The 24,256-nt window shown below is 36.1% G+C and overlaps 1 protein-coding gene across 4 annotated transcripts in view; it reads left to right on the top strand.

The window, feature by feature from the left end:
• The window catches only part of LOC150082454 (proteolipid protein 2-like), a 219,331-nt gene that overhangs the window by 171,949 nt on the left and 23,126 nt on the right, over positions 1-24,256 (top strand). For all 4 annotated transcript variants that reach the window (XR_016547223.1, XM_090378628.1, XM_090378627.1 and 1 more), the window contains exons 4-5: positions 2,538-2,636; positions 20,403-20,574. Coding sequence is in view for 3 of the 4 variants with exons in the window: in XM_090378628.1 (XP_090234754.1) it covers positions 2,538-2,636; positions 20,403-20,558 (255 nt within the window). In the remaining variant the exon portion in view is untranslated. The remainder of the gene's footprint in view (positions 1-2,537; positions 2,637-20,402; positions 20,575-24,256) is intronic.

The following is a 24,256-nucleotide window of genomic DNA, read 5'->3' as shown; positions in this document are numbered from 1 at the left end:
CACTGTCAGTGTAGTACCACAGAGTTGATACGTTGCTCTGAGGTTGCTGTTTCCCATATGTAGTACTTTACATTTGTCAATGTTAAACTTCATTTGCCACCTCTCAGCCCATCTAATTATATACATTACAGTATTTGTAAAATAATAAGAGAAGTTTACCTCAATATAGTATGTAGAACACTTCCATATGATACTCTCCAGAAATTAAAACGAAAAATGGACCTAGCTAAATGTTGCAGTCAACAAACTTATATGCATACAGAACACCATACAGTATTCTACAAATTCCATATACATGTAAATACTTGTTAACTTACAACATTTTGCCATTGTTGACTACAATGAAACATTATTTTTTTACAACTGCTTCTCCCTAATATGGAAACATCCCTCTTTTGCTGCCATGTCAAAGTAGAAACACTGTCATCACCTTTTACTACTGGTACCCCCAAGATGGTAGTGCTGTAATGACTTGTTCTAGATAACAAATTCCAACTTCAAATTGGAGACCCATGACTGGCACCAGCTTTTTCCTGTTTTACTTTTTGATATTTTGTCAGATAATTTCCCTTATCAAAGTAGAATTATAGGATACAAACCTTCTGAGTGTGCATGTGTGTGTGTCACTTCCACATATTCTGATGTCATAAGAGAGGGTCAGGCTTTGAGTCATTAGTGTATGATATTTCTGTGGTGCAATGAGTTACATCCTTTAAAGTTACTTCTCATACTCTAATTTAAAGCCACTTTAGTTTAATAATGCTTGTTAAAATAAATACATAAATTTTTCTTCTTTGATAAACAAACCTGTACTGTGTACAGGTCTGGAGGCCTCATTTTAGGAAGGATGTAGAATTGCTAGAACGAGTACAAAGAAGGGCAACAAGATTGGTGAGGGGAACAAAGGGGTGCTATTACCAAGAAAGGCTTAAGTTTTGCAAATTGCAGCACCTGGAGAGTAGGCACCTGCGAGCTGATCTGATTGAGGTATATAAGGCCTTGAATGGGTTGAGCAAGCTGAATGCTGATGGGATTCTTCCTCTTGCTCAGATTAAGAACCTGAGGGTGCACAGTTTCAAATTGAGGAAAGACAGTTGTAGAATAGATGTGCAGAAATTTGCCTTTAGCCAGCGGGTAGTTGATTGGCGGAACATACTTCCATCTTTTGTTGTGGAAGTTGATAGCCTAAATAAATTTAAGGATGAGCTGGACAGGCATTCGGAATGAATGGAGAGGTTTTTTTTTTTTTTTTTAGGCTGATGCTGCATAAAGCTTGCTTTCTTGCATCATATGCCTCTACTAATGCTAATGCTAATGCTAACAACAGCCATTTTATTTTAATACTGGGGGCATTTGAAAAGTTTGTTATTTGAATAGTGAATATAGGGGATGGTCCAAGTTTTCAAAGCCACACTCATGCAGTATAGCCCTAGGAAATTACCTAGCCTTTCTGAAGGTAATCTACTAGCAACATTTCTTCAGCATCCCAAAAAGTTAGTGCCATCACCTTGCCAGCAGATGGAATCAACTTGGCTTTCTTTGGAGGGGGGAGAAGAGCTGTGTTTCCACTGTTTGGACTGTTCCTTTGTCTCTGGCTGAAAGTGATGGATCCCCCTTCAAGGAAATTTTCTGGATCTGTGTGAAAAAAATGCAAAAGTTCACTTGACTTGACTTGACAACTCTTGTGCATTTTTGATCTACTGTCATCTACTTTGAAACCCATTGTGCTGACACTTTTTCATAGCAAAGACCACTATTGTTATGTGACACACACACATATTCAAATGAGATGCCCAAGATGATGGCAATGTACTGAACTGTCACTGGTCAATCATTCATCACCAGATCTTGCACACTCTCAGCAACTTCTGGATTGATGGACATTGCATGTCTGCCACAGTGGGGTCATCTTCCAGGCTCTCCCAACGTCATTTAAATTCTGCTGCCCATTTCTTAACCATGGAATAGGAAGGGGCATCCTCCCCCGATGTTGTAACCATAGCCTCATGAATGTCCTTTGACATTAGTCTCTTTTTTCCCCAAATATCAGATGACTGCATGGTGAGCGATTTGCTCATCTTTCTTCATTCACACAACTTTGTTGACTTTTGAACCTGTAATTAAAAAAAGACATTACTGAAACTGTATGAAACTTGGTGGGTTACTATTTGAAATGTTATACATTAAGTACAGACATTTTAACACTATACCAATACCCTTTCATACTCAGGCCACAAACTTTTCAAACACCCCTTGTACTTTATGCAGTGACACCACTAACAACAGTAAACTAATAAAAAAATAAAAGAATATGTGTATTAAACTCAACTATACTTACAAAATTCTCTAGTATGCAGCTTACATTTTCTTGGAATTTTATAAATATTTATCATTATAAACTTTCCATTAGCATTATATATTTACACCAAAACCACACCAAAACAGATAAACATTTATTTCAAATATCTTACAGTTAATACTAATTCACTTAATTATTTCTGCTATTAAAGAATTCTTAAAACAATGTTCTGTTTTAGGAACTCTTGTACTGTGCTACATGGACGCTGTTCTACATGATTGCAGCAATGGTTGTATCAGTGAAAGCAGGACGAGATGATGCCTGGGCAGCTGCTGGGGTAAGTAAATTATAAATAAAAAAATCTATAAAGGTGCATGGATTTAATATTTTATTACTAATGAGAATATTCAGTAACAGTGATATGTGCTTAAGCAGACATGTACTTAGGCACTAATAAACTAAACTGTTTATTAGTGCCTGAGGTTCAAAGAAAAAATATTTCACAATTTAGTTTAATATTTTATATAAGAAATCTTAATTTAATATAAGACAAGAAAATTAGATCTAACTCATGAAATTACTTGTTTACATATTATTATAGTAGAGTCTGAAAATGCAAGAACTCAGAATACACAACCTCATTCAGCGCCAACTGATCCCCTGATTCATTCTTATGTTCGTGACTCTCAGTTACAGTTTGTTTATGACTGCAGTCAGTGCTGTGTTAGAAGGGAAGGTTGATGTCATAGTGGATGTGCAGTATTGCCTTTTTGTTCGGATGAGTAAAATATTGTGAGAAAAAAAAATTGTGAAGAATATCACAAGAGTCTTTATGTGCAGTTGGAATGGGCAAGCAGGTGTGAATGTCTTATTATGGGTGACTTTAATCTGCCCCAGATTGATTGAAATAAGTGGGAAGGGAACTGACCATGGGAAAAAACTTTTTTTTAAATAAACTAGATGGCTAGATCATAAGCATAGCATCGCTTAATTTTCAGCACTCACCTCACCTCATAATAATTCGCTTGGTTTGATGAAACTTATAACAGGTACATAGTAGTTATAAAACTTTTAAATTCCAATTATTAGCTATCTGTAACTTAGTGTAATTATGAATTTTAAAAAATTTAAAAATTATGAGCTTTAAAACATGTTAAAATTTGCCTAAGAAAGGAAAGTGCACATTCCATTCTATAGTTGTCTTATTAAATTCATGTATTAAAAATTAAAACGAGATAAAAGCTAATAGCTGCACACAAGCGACTTTTGAAACCGTCCTCAGTTAGCTTTAGTGGAAAGAGAAGAACATGCAAAGTATGTTATATACTGATTTCATAACTGCTATGTACCTATTATAAGTTTCATCAAACCAAGCAGATTACTATGAAGTGAGTGCTGAAAATTAAGCTATGCTATACGAAGGAATCCTTAATTTATTTACCTAATTGTTATTTTATATTGTACTTTATATGTAGTTTTATAGTTCTAGTTAGGCTGGTTATTTTTATTTTTAATTTTGATAAAGAGTTTTTGTAGATTACTACTTAATATACGTAAAACCGTTGTTTCGTTCGAATCTTGCAGCCATTGTTTTTGTATAGAGTGGTAGGGAATTCAAAATTTTAATTGTGGTAGCTAGGTAGCTCTAATGTAAAATTATATAGCGTAATACACATCACTGCGTTTAGGATTATATTAGATAGTGTAGTATTGACAATTAATTAATTAAATTTATTGATCTTATTAATTTAAAATATCATGCCCCAGACTAGAGCAGCAAAGCAATGGGCACAAAGTGGCAGGAGTGCTGTGACTCGGGGAGAACTGAGGGGGGCAATTCTCCAATGCATGATCTAGCCAAGGAGGATGTCTTTGTGTGTGACAGGTGCAGAGAGTATCTAGAAATTAGGCGTCATCTCAGTATTCTAATGGGTGTCTATGAGAGCTTGGTAGATGACCTCAAAGAAATTAATATGAGGGGCCCATCAAGCTCTCAGCTGCCCAACTCAATGCTCACTCCTGGGCATCAGGCAACACAGCGGCAGAATGTGCTGGTCCCACAGGAGTTAGTTATTGTTGGTTACTCTATTGTCAGGGAGACGGGTAATATATTGTGTAAAAAGGATAGTTGGAATAGGACCAGTGGTGAGCTGTGAATATTTCAACAATGGGCTCGCAGTTTTTCCGACTTCCTAAGAGTAAATTTGATCGGTCATGGAAATGACGTCATCCCGGTTTCCACTAGAGGTGCTTCCCACGCTCACACTACTAGTAGCGTGATTAGAGCGCATGACGCATTTTTCGTGACCGGTATGATATCTCGAGTCAGGGGCGGATTTAGGGGGGGGGTGGACAGATGCGACTTATTACTCCCTTAACCATGCATATAAGTGAAGGTGTAAAACGTTCCTAATTCCATCTAAAAAAAAAAAAAAACTTAAAACCCTGGTCGTCATGCTTCGCCTTACGATAATAACTGGATACAACAGTGTCTGGAGTTTTAACTTTTTAGAATTTTTGAATACTATGACGTCACAATAGTGCTTCCTGACATTACTACTGCAGTAAGTATAATTGCAACAATACAAATATTTGTCAACAATTTCTTTTTTCATCTCGCATTTTCGTTACATTCCATTGTTAGGTTCCCCTAACAGCTGCGTATGTCGCTTCACCTACAAGATCGATACATCAGTCACTGCTATTTTATAGAGCTATTTAGATACGTTGCACTCGCAAGTATACATCTCTTACTTTAGTTATCATAAATCCATTGTATCTTGTCTTCCAGAAATTATGAAAATCTGTGAATGATCAATAAAATATTTACAATAAAAAAGCTTTTATTTCGTAATCGATATATACAAATCAAAATACCTAAAAGAAATGCGAAGTATGTTTCGCATAAACCATCTACTGCACGTGCTCGACACAACATGTTTAATTGTCAACTTTGTTATTCGTCTTTTTTTTTTAACAACTAGGGAAATATAATGGATACCAGTAGTGTAGCTACCCTTTTTCGGGCCCGGGCCCTAATTTAATTAATGAAAATTGCAAAAATAGGAAACAGCCAAAGACGCTGGGGCCCCTAAAGGGCTCCGGCCCAGAGGCAATTGCCTTGCCTGCCGACATGGTAGCTATGCCACTGATGGATACATTTTTTTCATGATAAAATTTTAATATTGCGAATAAAAAATAACACGAAATATTTCCCATATCACAAATAACATAAAAACTATCACAAAACATTCCACAATATAAAAACAAATATTACATAAAAAACAAACACTAGAAAAAGTACACAAAAATCACAGATTACATGAAAAAAAATTATTTCACACATATTCAAGAAAAATTTATTCTAAAAATTGCCACATAGAATTTACTTTATTAATATTTGTTGTCGATCTTCTGCTTTGCTCAATAGCTGAGTGATGATTACAGAGGAATGATTTGACGTAACGACCCGGATCAAATTAAAGCAATGGTTTTCCATTTAGATGTCATAATCTGCAACGTGTTTAATTGTCAACATTATTCATTCACTCAATATTATTCATTACGCTGAAAACTCGCTTAGCTTCAGCACTGCTAATCGCAATGGTTTCAAAGATATTTTCTAGCTTTCTTAATTGAAAAGATAATTTCACTCGATTTTAAAGATAAACTGTCTTCAACAAAATCTCTAAAATCATTAATTTTTATTCCATATTTTATCAGAAAACTTAAATTTCTTATTCAGTTTTCACCCTCTTGCCACTGAGACAAAAGTTCTTTCACATTCCACGATTTTGGGTAGCATATGTTTAAAATTTCTTTCAATGGTATCGTTATTTTCTTTATTTAATTTAAAATTGCCCTGTTGCATTAATAACTTATCCTTTAAGGATAAAACAATGTATTTAATAACTTGTCATGAGGTAATTTTTTTACTTTTGATTTTGATTCCTTCAAATTCTTTCCACTTCAAACATGCTCTCAATTTTAGCTTCATAATTTCCTTCAGAATTTTTTAAATTAGCAATAGCACTGATAGTTTGAATAATTAATTTATATGCTTTTACCATTGTGATTCTGTAAAGCTTCTGAAAGGTAAGAGAGCTCCTGCAGAATGTCGATCATTACTGTTAAATTGTTAAGAAATTCCAAATAGTTTGAATAATTAATTTATATGCTTTTACCATTGTGATTCTGTAAAGCTTCTGAAAGGTAAGAGAGCTCCTGCAGAATGTCGATCATTACTGTTAAATTGTTAAGAAATTCCAAATTTAAAAGTCGATTTAATAATCCAGAATATTTAACTTCTGATTCAAAATGTTTGCACAAAGCAGGATGATTCCTCCAACCCACATTTGTCCGTCCACAAGCTAAAAGCACTCATTGTGGCCCGAACACAAACAGATCTTTATAGTTTCCACATCAAGTTCTTTAGCAATCATCCCTAATTCGTGCTATTTTTTTGGAGATTGGTGATATAGTTTTTTTTTAATTATTGCCTGTATGCCATTATATTTTAGAACATTTTCTACACAGTGAAAGGATCGACAAAGTTTCAAAATCTGCCAACATTTCATCTTCGTAAAGTTTATATAATATCTTAGTTGCCTCAATCCCCCCCCTCCTCTACATTGCTACTCTCACTAGTTCTTTGAATACTCTGCAGACCAGAGGCTATAATCCGTGTCAAGAATCTTCTTAATCCTCTGACTGGCTATGGAAAGCATATTGACTAGGGCAACTTCTCGGTATGTGACTGCATAGGTTTTACGGACACCACTAACATTGTGAAACAGTAATCCCTTTCACCCTTAATTCACACTTTCTAATTATCTAAATTGCCTAAAGGCCAGAGGTCAGAACCATGCATACAAAGTTGTCTCTCCTAATCCGTTCGTTACATGGAAATTTTCTTCGTTCAATGGAAACTATTTTAAACCAAGGGGGAATAAAAAAAATTCGCTATAAAGAAGTTTGTTAAACAGAGGTCCGACTAATTAAATCAAAAATGAAGCAATTTTAAAATACATAACCAATCGATTGTGCCATGAAAATGCTGAGAATGGGGCAACGCTCGCCTCACCGTAGTTTCGGCTCTGGATACTCAATAATTGCATTCAGGATTTCATTTGTAAAATAAATGATCGTCTCAACAATGGGCTTGCAAATTTTCAAACAAAATAACAATGGGCTCTCGCATGTCCATGTGAGCCCACTATAGCTCACCACTGAATAGGACTAGGGTATGTCTGCCAGGGGCAAAAGTTGATGACGTTGTAAAGCATATATCATCATTTAAGGGCACTAAAGGTGATATTGTTGTACATGTTGGCACCAATGACGTTAAGAGTAGGAGATCTGCAGATTTACTTAACAAGTACAGGTCAATGTTGCAAAAAAAGTTGTGAGTTAGGGTTAAATTTGAAAGTGTCTGCAATTCTGCCCAGACACGATAGGAGGGAGTACATGATGAGAGCCTTGTCAATCAATTTGGTCCTGGAGGGAATGTGCAAGGCTCAAAGGGGTAGAATTTTTTTCAGTGTGGTCTGTGCTTGTTAACAGGAGAGACTGCTTCTACAGGGATGGGATACACTTAAATAGAAAGGGTGCAAGAATATTTGCTGATGTTATCGAGGCAGTGTTAGGTGGGTCGAAAAACTACTAGCTTGGGGGGGGGGATTCACAGACTAAAAAGTTAAAAGTAGCTGCAGGCAGAGGTGAAGGCAATTCTTGCACTACTTCTATTAGAATAAGCAGCAGCCTGGAGCAAGGGGTGCTGGGGGTTTCAGGGACTGATGGCAGTCATCGTGAAACATGTGGGTATATGGGATGTGTTAGGGCAACTAAGAATAAGAATACGTGCATGTATACTTGCATATATACCAATGCTAGAAGTATAGTAAATAAATCTGATGAACTTGAAGTGTTGGTCAAGACATCAAAGGCAGATATTGTTCGGATATCAGAGACTTGGTATCACACAGATATTACGAATGCAGAATTGGAATTTGAGGAGTACAATGTGTACTCTCCAGAAAGGATAGACAGGATAGGAAGGGAGGAGGTTTTATGCTGTTAATTAAGAAAAACATAAAATCAAAAGTGCATCCAGTTGATACAGATGAACAGTGCACTGTTGAGTCAGATTGTTGTGACATAAGCACTGTGAAAGCAAAAATAAGAGTAGGAGCGTGTTATAGGCCTAATTACTCGAATGAGTACAGAGAAATAGAGTGGGCTAGTAAATCAGAATGTCTTATAATGGGGGATTTTAACTTCCCGGATATTCACTGGAACTTGTGGGTTGGTCACTCACACCTTAGTAAGACTTTTGTGGATTTATTGGATGATTGTTTTCTGCAGCAGCATGTTCAAGAGGCAACCAGAGAAGGTAATACTCTTGATCTGGTTATCAACAGTGATCACTCGTGTATTAAGAATTTGCAGATAAAGGAACCACTAGGTGGCAGTGATCACAGTTTACTGATGTGGAATTTACTTAAAGATATAATTACCATCAGGTGTAAAGGAAAGGGGTTTTGCTTCCGTAAAGGTGAGTACAGTGGTCTCAGACAGTTTTTAAATTCTGTGCAGTGGGACCAACTGACAATGTTACCAACAGTAAATTCTAAGTGGGAAGCATTCAAGGAATTAATCGTGGAAGCTACTAAAAGTTTCATACCTATTAAGAAATATTGTTCAAGGTTTAGGCCTAAATGGTTATCAAATGAACTAATGACACTCATTAGTTCATTTGATAACTAATGACAGAGAAGAAAAATGCATGGGATGCATATAAATTAGCAAGCGACTCAGAAGCCTATGGCAGATGTAAACTAGTCTGTAATCAGGTCACAAAGGAGGTTAGACAGGTGAAGGCAGATTACGAGAAAGCTTTGGAAAAGGATGCTAAGAAAAACAGCAAGGATTTCTTTACTTATATAAACTCTAAAAGGAAGGGGATGAATCTGATTGGTCCACTCAATATCGATGGTTCGACTATTGATGATCCTGCTCAGATAGCAAACAAACTGAATGAGTATTTTGCATCTACAGTCACACATGAGGACTTATTAAGGTTTGAAAATGCCAGAAGGTTATCAAATTGTAGCAGGGTGCGTAATGATTTTGTAATAACTGAGAGCAAAGTGGAGGAGAAATTGTTGAAGTTAAACATAAGAAAGGCACCTTGGGTGGATGGGATTTATCCAGTTATATTAAAGGAGGCGGCAAAGGAAGTAAGCAAACCCTTAGCCATAATTATGAGAGCATCCTTGGACTCAGGGGAGATCCCCACAGACTGGAGATGTGCAAATGTATCCCCCCAATTCACAAAGGGGGGGGATCGAAGGGTGACACGAGTAATTACAGACCAGTTAGTTTAACTTCTGTTCCAGGTAAAATAATGGAGTCACTGGTTATAGATGCATTGCAGGATCATCTAGACAAGGCTGCAGCAATAATTCAGACACATCATGGGTTTGTTAAGGGAAAGTCTTGACTGACAAATTTGATAGGATATTATGATGTGATTCCAAAGGAACTGGATGCAAAAAATAATTTTGATATCATATACTTGGATTTCAGGAAAACTTTTGACACTGTTGTGCATGGAAAACTACTGAATGGTATTAAGGGTAAGAGCAGAATGGTATTAAGGGTAAGACAGAGGGTGGTAATCAATGGGTGCTGCACTTCATGGACTAATGTTATTAGTGGAGTCCCACAGGGTTCAGTGTTGGGTCCACTGAACCAATGATATTTTGTATATTTATCAATGATATTGATGAAGGTATATCAGGTTTAGTGTCGAAGTTTGCAGATGATACATAGGTTGGCAGGGTTATTAATGACAGTAACTAGATCCTGTTGACAGTAACTGCAACAGGATCTAGAAAATTTGGCCAGATGCACTGAGAAGTGGCAACTGAAGTTTAACCTTGACAAATGCAAAGTACTGCAAAGCTGGTTATTTGGCTTTTAGGAGCATTAGCAACTAAGGCCATATTGCTCCGGTGCGGTAGTCATTCCCTGACCTTTCCGCATGCTCCATATTTGGTGGTGACGGGCTCGAACCCCGGTCTAATCAAGAAGCGTGTGCTACGCACTGCTGCTCCTTCCCACCTGGCTACGGAGGCACCACTGCATATGGGTAGAAGTAACCCCAGAGAAATGTACCAACTGTGTGGTACTATACTTAAGGTGGTAGAAAATGAAAAAGAAGTAATTGTGCAGTCAGATTTTCTGAGCAATGCAGACAGGCTGCTAGAGCAGGTCATTCAGTATTGTCAGTGATATACAGGAATTTTGCTAGCAGGGAAAAGGAGGTGATTGTCCCTCTGTATAAGACAATGGTCAGGCCACGCCTTGAGTACTGCATGCAGGTCTGGAGGCCTCATTTTAGGAAGGATGTAGATTTGCTTGAACGTGTACAGAGAAGGGCAACAAGATTGGTGAGGGGAATGAAGGGATCCTCTTACCAAGAGAGGCTTAAGTTCTGCAAATTGCAGTAGCTGGAGACTAGGCACCTGTGAGGTGGTCTGATTGAGGTGTATAAGGCCTTGAATGGGTTGAGCATACTGAATTCTGAAGGGATTCTTCCACTTGTTCAGATTACAAACCTAAGGGGGCATAAATTCAAATTAAGGAAAGACAGATGTAGAATAGATGTGTGGAAATTTGCCTTTAGCCAGCGGGTGGTTAATTGCTGGAACAAACTTCCATCTGTCGTGGAAGGTGATAGGTTAAATAAATTTAAGCAGGAACTGGACAAACATTTAGAGGGAAAGGTTGTGTGAATTTTTTTTTTTTTTTTTTGGCCTATGCTGCATGCACTGCATAAGCTCATACACTTGCTTTCTTGCATCACATACCACTACTACTACTACTACTACTATATCATCAGTCATAAACTAGATGGTTATTATTTGTACCGGCATGTTAGAGAATATGTCAGTTATAGCTCAGACACAGCATGGTTTTGTTAAGGGCAGGTCTTGCCTGACCAATTTGATTGGATACTATGATGTAGTCACAAAAGAACTGGATGCAGGGAATAACTTTGATATTATATATTTGGATCTTAGAAAGGCTTTTGATACTGTTGCACATGGAAGACTGCTGCACAAATTGGAGCAGTGTGGCATTGGAGGCAAATTGCTGCTATGGATAAGGGGATGGTTGAGTGGCAGAAGACAGAGAGTGGTAATCAATGGACACTGCTCAACGTGGACTAATGTTATTAGTGGAGTTCCTCAAGGTTCAGTGTTGGGTCCGTTGTTGTTTTCGGTGTTTATGAATGATATTGATGATGGGATATCAAGTTTAATGTCCAAGTTTGCAGATGATACAAAGGTTGGCAGGGTCGTTAAGGACACTACTGACGCTATGCTGCTGCAACAGGATCTGGAAAGGTTGAACAGATGGGCTGAGAGGTGGCAAATGAAGTTTAACATTGACAAATGTAAAGTACTACATATGGGAAACAGTAACCCCAGAGCAACGTATCAACTCTGCGGTACTACACTGACAGTGGTGGAGAATGAAAAGGACCTGGGGGTAATTGTGCAGGCAGATATGAAGTTCTCTGAGCAGTGCAGACGAGCTGCAAGAGTAGCTCATGGTGTCTTGTCAATGATATACAGGAATTTTTCTAGCAGGGATAAGGAGGTGATTATTCCCTTGTATAAGGCAATGGTTAGGCCACATCTTGAGTACTGTATAGAGGTCTGGAGGCCTCATTTCAAGAAGGATGTAGAGCTGCTGGAATGGGTACAGAGAAGGGCAACAAGATTAGTGAATGGAACAACGGGTTGCTCTTACGAAGAAAGGCTTAAGTTTTGCAAATTACAGAGTCTGGAGACTAGGCACCGGCGAGGTGATCTGATAGAGGTGTATAAGGCTTTGAATGGTTTGAGCATGCTCAATGCCAATGGGATTCTTCATCTTGCTCAGAATAATCACCTGAGAGGGCATAAATTCAAATTGAGGAAGGACGGATGTCGGATGGATGTGTGGAAATTTGCCTTTGGCCAGCGGGTGGTTGGTTGGTGGAACCGACTTCCATCACTTGTTGTTGAAGTTGATAGCCTAAACAAATTTAAAGCTCAACTGGACAGGTATTTCGAACGAATGGAGGGGTGAAATGGGAGTGGAGTTTTTGTTTTTTTTGGCTGATGCTGAATAAGCTTGCTTTCTTGCATCATATGCCTCTACTAATGCTAATGCTAATGCTAATGCATTTGATTTGGTTCAGTTATTGCAGCAGAAGTTGTTTGATGTCTCGAAGGAGTCAATGAAATTAAAGCAAAATAAACGTGCTCCGGTGAAATGGTGGTCCTCTGGTCTCACTGATATCTGGAAGGAGGTCAACAAGGTGCGTAAGAAATTCCAACATCATAAATTGTGGGATAATGAAGAATCCACTGCTAGGTTGAAAATTGAATATCAATTGGTTAAAAGAAAATACACCTGTTTAATAGCGAAAAGGAAAGTTGATGCATGGAAACGCTTAGTGCAAACAATTGGTAGTGATGACCTTTGGATTATTGTTTATAAGTTGTGTGTCAACAAATTAAGGCCATCTGGGTATGTGATAAGTTCTGTGTTGTGGAGACTCTGAAACTCTAGACTGGATGGGTAGTGTTAATGTTATACTTGATCACCTAGTCATGGATCTCATTATCATGTGGGTGAGGTAGAGCATTCTGATGCTATTGATCATTTAAATTGTGGTTATGTTAGTGATATTCAATGGAAGTTCTCAATTTAGCTGTTAGCAAATTTCATAATAACAGGTGTCCTGGTATGGACCTGATTGAAAACTCTCCTGGAAACGCCTTCTTGCTTTCAACAAACGCCTGCATGAAGGAATTTTTCCCTTGCCTTGGAAGGATGCTCTTCTTAAGATCATTTTGAAATCACCTGAGAAACCCAAAACTGAGTCCTCTTCTTATCATTCAGTTGCTCTTCTTCCAGGTTTGGGCAAGGTCTATGAATGCATGCTTTTGCAGTGAATATTGCAATATATATGTAAGAAAATCTGGGACTCTCAAACAAGCAATGTGGCTTTTCTTCTGGTCATGGTACAGAGAATGCTTTAAAATCTTTGGTTAAATTGGTTAGAGATTCAAATGCTAAATATGATCTTGGCATTTTCTTTGATTTTGAAGGGGCTTTTGGATAGTGTGTTATTGATGCTTCGCCTTGCAAAATGCTCCCATCAGCTTTATCAATCATAGATTATTTTAAGGAAAGATCTTTTATGGTTAAGTCTAGTTGGAATTCAGTAATTAGATCTGCTATTTGAGGATGTCTGCAGGGATCTGTTTTTGGGCCACTTATGCAGAAATTAGTTTTAGATGATTGGTTACGGAAGGAATATAATCATGTTCATATGATTACATATGTTGATGACTTGGTAATCATAGTTGAAGACTCTGCGTAGCTGCAAAATGAACAACGATCTAATGAAATAATAAAAGATCAGAGTACTTGGTGTGACTTAATTAAATTAACAATATCTAAGCCAAAAACAAAATATTGTTGCTAAAGTGAACCTATTTGTTCATAGAGAACCTCATGTGCTAATTGTTTGTGAAAGTTTAAAGTCATTTAAGAATTGTAAAAATCTTGGAGTATTCATAGACTTGGATTTGACATCCATATCAATTTTCTATCTGAAAAGGTTACAAAGTTTCTTAACATGATAACAAGGATTACTAGGAAGAATTGGTGTATTAGAGGTAGGATACTATCTCTTATTTATGAATGTGTTTTCCTTTCTGTTGTTTCTTTGGTATCTCAGCTTGGATAGACCGTGTTAATTTCAAAAGATATGTAAGAAAACTGTATTCCATTCAAAGAATGATGCTCCTGAAGATGGCAACCCTCCACTGATGAGCTACAGATTGTCATAAAGAAAATGGCAATTGACCTCTTTCTGATTTACAGAGTTATGACTTTCAACATTCGGCGTGGAACTCCTTTTATTATTTGTGATCATGAGTTGGATTTGGCTAATGACACTAAGAATGAGGCCAAATGAATCTTAGATATCTTAATGACTCTAGAATCATAGATGGGCTAACTCTGATAAAGGTGAATTAACTCGTTGGTTCTATCCCTCTGTTGTTGATGTTCCACTAGAAAAATGGTTTGTGTCTAATTTACAAACTATGTTTTATTAACCAGTCATGGATCATTTCTAGCAAAGCTGAATCAGCTGAGTGTTTCAGAAAGGTTGCAACGTCACTGTAAAGATCTGGAGACACGGAGTCGTGTTTTATATTATTGTGATGAGTACTCGGATCTCAGAAAGGAATTTGTGTGCTAGTCCTAATCTTGCTCACCTGACTGAGGCCGGTGCCTCAGTCAGGTGAGCAAGATTCAACTGCACAATTCAACTATAGTCTGGAGATTTTCTTTTTTCTTCCTTCAGAATGGATCTTCTTATTTATAGAGTAGGCAGGATGAGAGGTACTGTTCTGAAGTATTGGCAGTATGCTTACTTTATGTCACAACATATGCAATATGGGATCATTTTTGGATTATTGTGACTTCCTCAACTGAAGTTGTTGAATATGCTTCCTTTTTAATTAATTAATGAAGAGAATTGCGGTATATGTTATGATTAGTTATGATACTTCTGTTGAAACAATATTGGCTCCTTCTGCTGTACTAATTAATTGAAGAGGATTAGTATATATGCTGACTCCTCGTGTCACCCTTTATTCTAATCTTACAATGTGACTCCTTCTGTCATCTTCTAAAACACAAAGTTCTTCTGTGAATTTTTTGGGGTGTAACTTATATGTATGTTATGGAATTTATTACAGTGAGTGCTTGTATCACTTTTTGCTCCTTTATGTGTTTTTGCAGGAAGAGTATTTCCTTAACTTAGTGAAGAGGATTATTATATATGCTGTGGCTCCTAGTGTCACTTTTTGCTCTTAATCTGATGTGGTTCCTTATACTGTAACTTATATCCTATATGGTTCCTTGTACCGTAACTGATATCTAATGATACTGAGTCAATGTTTTTGACTCTTAATAATGCTTTGCACTCTTTATATTGCATCCTGCTCTAACATTGAATGCAATTCATTATGACATATTTAGTATCTTATGATACTGTATCAACCAATTTGGATGACAAGTCGTCAATTTTCTGCACTTTTAGGACCTGTGAGGATTATTGAAGTCTTGCTGTGAATTATTTCCTTAAATTTGTGTGGTGCGGCCTTAACAATGTACATGACCTTGTAGTTGATGATCATTGTGTTGCTTTGTAAAGAGGATAATCTTATTGGACAACTTACGTAATTACTTGTGCCCATGCTATTATTTGCCTTCATCTCAGGTTGACTTCATAAGATCAGTGACTCTTTGCAGGACTGTGCCAAGCCATTTTAGTACCCGAAGCAAGAATGCAAAATTGCACCCTCCCCTAAAATATATAAAAAAAAATATGACTTATTTAAAATACATATTTGGTACATGTTTTAATAAAAATAAAAGGATAAAAAAATAAAATCTGTTTAAAGTGATTTTTATTCTCATAAGCAGTATTTATTATAAATATATAACAGATTTATTTATGCATCATTCATTTCAAAAATTATTTAATCTTTCTTTTGGCACCCCTTTCAGATTTTAACCTGAGGCAAGAGCCTCGTTCATCTCACCCTCGGCACAGCTCTGATTCCTTGTGTCATGTTTGGTCTTATTTCATGTTATATGGCTCATTGTACCATCCATATGTTATATGTTTTGTCTTGTGGTTCTTTGCTTGTTATGTTTGTTATTTGGTTTTTAGGAGCATTAGCAACTAAGGCCATATTGCTCCGGGGATATGCGGTGGTCATTCCCTGACCTTTCCGCAATCTCCGTATTTGGTGGTCACAAGGTCGAACCCTGGTCTAATCAAGAAGTGTGTGCTACGCACTGCTGCTCCTGCCCACCTGGCTACGGAGGCGCCGGTTCCTTGCACTACAGTTTATATTTCTGACTTTAATTCTAATGTCATGTGATTTCTTATCTGGACATTTAGCAGATTTGCCAGTTTCTGGCTAGGGGCCACTTTTTAATAAAAATGTAAAAAAAAAAAAAAAAATTTTGTTGTGGAAGTGGATGGTTTGAATGAATAAATTCAAGGAAGAACTAGACAAAATTTTTGGAGGGTATGGATGGAGAAGTGTGTAGGTTTTCTTTTTTTTTTTTTGTCTGATGCTATATAAGCTTGCTTTCTTGCATCATATGCCACTACTACTACTACTTGACTGATGTGCAGAAATTTGCTTTCCACCAGTGGATAGCTGATTGTTGGAACAAGTAAAAGCAGGCAGTTTGAATAATTAAGGAAGAACTAGACAAATTATTAGAGGTGTTGAAGAGGTGATATGAGAAGTTTATCCCCCCCCCCCCCCCAATACTGCATAAGATTGCTTCCTTGCATCATTTGGCACTATTAATACCACTACTAAAATATAGCATATGAAAGTTTTCTAATATTTCACTTCCACTTTATCTACTGGAAGTGAAAAAAAATATAATGAGAGTAAACATGATACTGGTCCTGAACAATCTGAACACAAAGTATCAGATTGTTTAGGACCTGGCCAATTTTGCAATGGATATGCCAAAAAAAAAAAAAAGTGTGTGTAAATTATGCAAATGAATAAGCACAATTAAAACTTCAAGTGAGTGCTCATTGCATGGTTTGCACACAAATAGTTTTGAAACCCAAACTGAGATTTATATTTTATGTACACCTGCAAACATTCCAATTTCTAAATACAGTAATATCCCTATTATAGAGCTCCTGGTTATAGTACTCTTCTGCTTTTAACATTTATTTCTTCTGGGTACCATGGTAAGTCTTATGGAGTACCATACATTTTTTGACATCCACAACACTTCAATTAAAACACTTGTGAGAAGGCCTTTACTTGCAATTAACCATTGGTTCATAAAATGCAATAAAAAAATTTAAAAAATCAATGTTATCAACAAAAGATATTGAAGAAATATGAAAAATAGTCCCAAAAAAGTTCCACTTATTAGTCGCTATTTCCACATATAATGCTTTTCCCATTATAGTGCTCTTTGGGGCTAGTCCCTTCAAAAGCATTATAACAGGAGTTTAGTGTACATAAATTTCATAAAAAAGTGTCTCCAAAAATATATATAAAAAATAAAAACAGTAGTTTTGTAACTTGTAAAGTAGACAAACTTTATTTATTTTTTCTCATTCCTTTATTTTTGCGAAACAAATGAATTATAATGTTTCTTGTAATAAAAATATTGCAAACAGAATAATACCGTTACTTTTCTTAAATATCATAAACCTTTTACTCATTTATGATATAAAAATTATGGATCCCCAGAACACTGGAACTTCAATTACCTGACCCAAAATGAGCAGCTCTACTTAAGACTTATTAAAAATTTCAGACATAAGGTACATTTCAACAAAGTCCATGCCACAGCTGTTAGAGGAACAAGATGAACCCTGTCAGCAAGTCAATTCCAATTTGTTTGAACATACAACTACTGACAAGACTTTTTGAAACATAAGTGGAAATGAAACATGGGTTTCATTTGGTTTTAGGATCTACGATCCTAAAACGAAATGGCAGCCATCCCTATGGAAGAATCCTTCTTCTCCTCTCTCCCAACCCAAAAAAAAAAAAAAAAAGCATGACAAGTGCACTGAGAAAGGGATGCTACATTCCTAGCATTTTTTGGCTGTGAAGGTGTTGCCCACTAAGAATACACTCCAGAGCAACTAACAATTAATAAAGAGCTCTACTTTGACATTCTGAGACACTTTCATGATGTGGTTTGAAGAAAGACTGGTTGCCTCACTACAATAACTATACAATGGCTCAGCTTCTGGTAATTTCAAAACTAGCTTTCCAGAACCACTTCCAAGAAGGTGATGGAGGCTAATGAGGCCAAGGAGGCTAATGTTCACCTCAGAAGGACACTAATTTGAAGAAGATTAACTCACCTTCCTGTAAGTATGGTTGCTGTCACTATATCAGAACAGACCAGATTTTTTTTGAACAGACTGTATAATTATAAATATATGAAAATACAATATTTATTTAATTAAAATGAAATATAGTAAAAATCTAGAATGAAAATTTTATATTTTAAAGGAATCCCTTTACTTTTCAATAAACATAATTTGAAATACACAGAATTTAAGCTGTTGCAATATTGCTGATTATTATAAGGCTAAGAACTTCATTAGCCCAGTGTTTAATGACATGTCATTCTGGTGATATGGAAAATATCTAAATTCTAGAGACAGACACTGCAAGAATGCTTGTAGACTAGGAAAAACATCCAAGTCCCCCCCCCCCAAGACAAGCTGCAGTTCTGTTATGTCATTATTTGGAGAGAAACAGATTTTGAATTTCAAGTCCGAATATTTTGGCTAACACATCTGTTGGCAAAAGATTAAATGAAGTTAGGCTTGTCTTAGAATAATTGGTGGAGGGGAGGGGGGAATGCTATCCTGAGCTTGTACAGTAAAGGATGGTTTTACCAAGGACATTTTTCTTGGAAAACCATCCTTTAAATACCTTCAAGAAATAGAGGTATTTCTTGAATGATTCAGTGATTACGATTCACTGACTATAATTTCTTGAATCTTTCAAGAAATTATAGTCAGTGAATTGTAATCAACATAATTTCTTGAAATACCTTCAAGAAATGAAGATAATTTCTGACTATAATTTCTTGAAATACCTTCAAGAATTTATAGTCAGTGAATCGTAATCATCACTAAACTGGCTCATTAATACCCATCAATCCAGATTATGAGGATATCATTCATGTATAAAGGCACACATTTAAGTTTTAAGTGTTAGGAAGAGAGTATGTTTTCCAAATCAGAGATGAAAATCTCAATACTTGATTTTCTGTTACTAAAAATCCATTTTCACTACAGGCAAGTCAGCTATTTCTATAAGGACAACCTCAAACAAAATGCACATACCTGCTGTCATCTTGAAACTTAAATAGACAAATAATATATTTTAATATCAAATTTAGGATGCACTAATAAACATAGGAACACCAGTTAGATTAGGCTATGACTGGATTACTATAGACGTAGTCCAGTGATCAGGAGCAAGAGTGCATAGCACGCATTCCTTGAGTGGACTGGGGTTCAAGCCTGTGACTACTAAATACGATAAATATTTGTATTGACGATTTATTGTAAACTCTACTGACTTGATTGTCGTGCCGAAGTATAAACAGAAAATTTAATTTACCATAGCACAAGAATACAAATGAAACTCTTCATATGGCTGTTAATATGCTGCTTCATATGTATAATGTGAACAGCTGACAAAAATAGATGTTCATGTTGCATTTGTCAGGCACCATGTGAGCACCTGTGTTTCAGTTTGAGAGGGATAAGTGACCTTGAAAATTATTAAAAATATTATAACATGTTTTTATTATTATTACTATTTATTATTTTTATTATTGGGTGCCTCCATAGCCAGGTGGGCAGGAGCAGCAGTGCATAGCACACGCTTCCTGATTAGATTGGGGTTCGAGCCCGTGACCACCAAATACAGAGGGTGCGAAAGGTCAGGGAATGACCACCACATATCCCCAGCCCGGATAAAGGGTGAGGGTTGGCATCAGGAAGGCCATCCGGCTGTAAAAATTTCATGCCAAAAAAAATATATAACGGGAAAAAGGCGAGGGAAAAAAAATTTATTTTTATTATTGGTTTTTCTCCTTTATTTTTGTTCCAATCAAGTTTCACAAATCATAATTAAGAGAATATTTTCAATTTCAGTAAAAAATCTAAAAATTAATTTTTTATAATTAAAACAAAAGGTGTCTCACAGATGCCACACAAGTATATTTGTTCTATTTAGAGGCACATGTAATATGCCTCTAAATCAACTATAAAATTACATTTTTATAGTTGATTTATGCCTCTAAATCAAGTATAAAATTACATTTTTTTCCCCACTTAACTTAGAAATCATACAATCTGTACTTTAATGATTATTATTATCATCATCTATATTTCACAAATAACGTTATTGATATAACTTAATTTCTTCAGTTCTTTGGGTTCCTGGGAGCCATTCTCTATGCAATTGACTGTTATGACAAATATAAATGCTGGAGAGATGGTTTGCCTGCTCAAGGAGAGAAGCCCGTAATCACAATAGGTTCTCCCATTACATCTCCCACTAGTCCTAACTACACAGCATATTAAATCATCAAAATAAAAGGTATGCAATTATAATCAATTTCATACTTAGTATGCATATAGTAGCAGTATATAATGAGTAATTCATTAATTAATATCATAATATCTAAATCCACTGGAAGAAATTCTAAAAGAATGCATTATAAGGAATTCATTTGAAAATCCACACCATACCTTCACTAATAGATTTAAAAAGTTTATATAGTGTTGCTGTATTAAAATAATTGGCTCCTGATTTAAAAAAAAAATGCAAGTGTATGGCTGTTTATCTCTTAAGAGCAACAAGTGACCAAAGAATCATACAGTTCCTTATTTTATCATCCAAATGGCTTTAAAGAGTAATTTTAATTCTAATAGCTTTTATTTTTATAAGAGGTCTTTTCCCCTGAATATATAATGATGTATTCAGGGGCATTCCTAAGCTATATGGCACCCAGATGCCAATTGAAATTCACCCCCCCTTTAAAATTTTCATCATATGTGTATTAAGTTTCAAGGGCTCTTTGAACATTGGCATCTGGGTGCAGTGCACCCCTTGCACTCTCGGGATGGCCCGCCCCAGATGTATTTCTCATTTAGTTGCTATTTTAGCATGTATTTCATTGCAAATAAAGGTTTAAAATATAAACAAAGTATACATCCATCAACTTTAGTTTGAAAATGGCTATTATGATCACCTTATTCATGTAAGGTGATGGCAGGATTTTTCACTCTTTCTCTTCCTCTCTTCTGCACGAGCATCAATCACAGGTTTCTTTTCTATATAACTATACTGATTCCCCTACCATGAAATTTCTGGTGACACCCCTGTGAAATTAAACACTATTTTTTTAGTGAAGACTTTTTTAGATTTAAGATATTGTACTTTTGATTTCTTCTAAAAATTTAATTAGTTCCTTTTTAAAAGTGCTGTATTTCAATATGCAAAATATTAAACGTCATATAAGTAATATGATGTAAAGAAGCAAGGCTTAAAAAATAAGCTGGATATTGATACTTAAAAGGATTGACAATATTATTAAAAGCATATCACAATAGTAATTAAAAGAATTAACAATAAAAAATTAAGAGAGAATTAAAGTAGTATTAAGAGTTTGATAGTCATGAACAAAACAATACAACTAAATATTTTCATCCTCATATAGCAGTACACTAAGGTCTTAACTAAAGAATAATTATTCAATAATATGCAAGAACAGGAAAGTGACTACTAGCACTGATTTGCATGTTTGCAATTGCACTGATTTGGGAGTTACTTGACACATTCACTGCTTTGGTCACAGTGCATCAAATTTATATGATTATAAATAGGTCCTGGTCTGTGGAGTTTTAAGAGTTTAGTGGATAACAAGAGAAAGCTTAGTCTTACTTTATTGGTAAGGAAAATCATTAATGATGTAACATTAATGGTGTACAGAGGAATATAGAGAGTAGTGGTATTCTGAAGGAAACACAGGATAGTTTGGTAGCAAGAAATTCTTGTTTAACTAATTTTGGCAGAGTTCATGAGTTGAATGTACAAAATTCAAATAATTTTGTTAAAATTATTTGAATTTTAGCAAAACATTTGACTCAGTCCTGCATGAGAGGATACTGTATAATCTGGAACATACTAGGATTACAGGTAAGATCCTTAAACAGATTGCAGGATGACTACAGTCATCTATTAATCACAATTCTTCTATCAAAATGACAGGAGGGTTGTGGTTACTTTTCAGATTGGACTAGGCTTAGATGCAGGGCTCTGCGGACCAATTATGGCATTTGTTGCACCATGCAAGGTGAGAGAACTGAGCACAGTCTAGCTTATAAGCCAGCCACTCTTCCACAAAAGTTCAGCTTATATGCTAGCTACTCTCCTCTAAGGCTGCAGAGCTCTGTACACAGGGTTTGTATATACCCCAATCCCCATTGATGCCTTAAACTCCTGGTTAAATTGGTTAAACTCAAATTTGTGATAACATCACTGATGATAAATTACGGATGGTGGAGACTGTCAGAAATTGCACAGGTCATTAAGCCATCAATGTGACATCTAACAATAATACACCTGTCGAAATCAGTCAGCTTGGTGCATTATAAGAACAACTAATTTGCATGGCTCATATACCTTCCTTAAGTTTGACTACCTTCCCAGACTGTTTGTCTGGGAAGGTCCAATGGACTATGTAAACATGACTTTTCATAGTCTACTGGACCATTACAGTTGTCTAGATACTTTATGAAGAGTAGTACTTATATTCAACAATTGTACATATTATCCACAGGTTAATGTCAACCTATGGATAATGGTGTCATCTTTAATACAAGAATAAACTAAGCCTTGACAGTAAATTTTTTAGCCACCATTACTGGAAGATCAAAGGCATTCTCAAAGATAGAATACGAACAAAGATATACATAATTTTTAAATTACTTCAATGTCTGCCTTGTAATATAACCCTGTAATCTTTACTAATATGATCAGTTATGATTTCAGTTCAGTAGAATTAAACCCAGGAAATGTATACTATTTATAAGGTTGAAATAGGCAAAAGATGATTTCAATTCCGACTTTGAATTTATCAAAGCCCCAAACTTGAAGGGTATTAGAACTTATAGTACTTGGTACATGTGCATGGGTTAAAGCAGTGGCGTAGCTACCATGTAGGCAGGCAAGGCAATCACCTCTGGGCCCGGGCCTTTTAGGAGCTGGGCATCTTTTGCTGCCTCCTCTTTTTGCAATTTTCATTAATTAAGTAGGGGGCCCGAACATGTTCTTTGCCTCCAGGCCGAAAAAGGGGGTAGCTACACTACTGGGTTAAAGGCTGAGAAGACAGACGATATTTGCTGATGTTACACTTGATTTCTGTAGATTGTAGCTTTGGGAAATACGCAGGAAAGATTGTTCCACAGAACAGAACTAGGAAGGATAAATGAGGAAGAAAAAAAGTTGATTCCTTGTGAGTTTGAAGCTGGATCATGGATGGATGCTAACTGGTTGAGGAACATGTTTGGAAGAGATTGGGGGTATTACAGATGCCAGTTCAGAAGACAGAAGTATCTATAAAAAAGCATGCAGCAGAAACTGAACTTCCATGGGACAGAGGGTGGGGAAACTTTGTAAGAGACAGGCCCTTAATCTGAATGCTGTTATTTGAATAGAGTCTAAAAGCTTGAGAGGGCTTTGGGGCTGCCACCCCCAATATGAGAACAATATCTAGTGGTAGGGCAGATTTGAGATTTGTACAAAGTGTACTCACTTTGTACACTTTAGAAGAAAAGTAAATCTGAGAGCAAAAACCATGTTTTTTTTTTTTATGTTGAGAAAGCAGTCCTTGTGATTTTTAACATTTCTAAGTATTTTATATAAAATATCTTAAGATACTTTACATAAAAAGCTTTACAAATGCCAAGAATAACTATTTAAGTTTCACCAGGTATTTCAACAAACTTATCCAAAGATGAGTAACGTTAGCCAATGTATAGCAAGTGGATAAATGCTGAAAGGAAGCCATATTGGCAATCGCTCATTAGATGGAATGTTTCGAGGTAGTTTGAGTTGGCAGGTTTTTTTTTTTATGGAACCACCAACCAAATGGTATTAGAACCTATTGTACTTAGTACCATGTGTGGGCTGAAGATTGAGAAGATGAAAGAAGAAGAAGATACTTGTTGATATTAGACTTCAATTTCTGCAGATTGTAATTTTCAAGAAATATATG

This window comes from Mastigoproctus giganteus, chromosome 7 (genome assembly GCF_048544385.1).
Source record: "Mastigoproctus giganteus isolate SK-2022 chromosome 7, ASM4854438v1, whole genome shotgun sequence".
Classification (NCBI taxonomy): Eukaryota; Metazoa; Arthropoda; class Arachnida; order Uropygi; family Thelyphonidae; genus Mastigoproctus; species Mastigoproctus giganteus.
The sequence above is the reverse complement of the archived record's forward strand: the minus strand, read 5'-3'. Positions and strand labels throughout refer to the sequence as shown.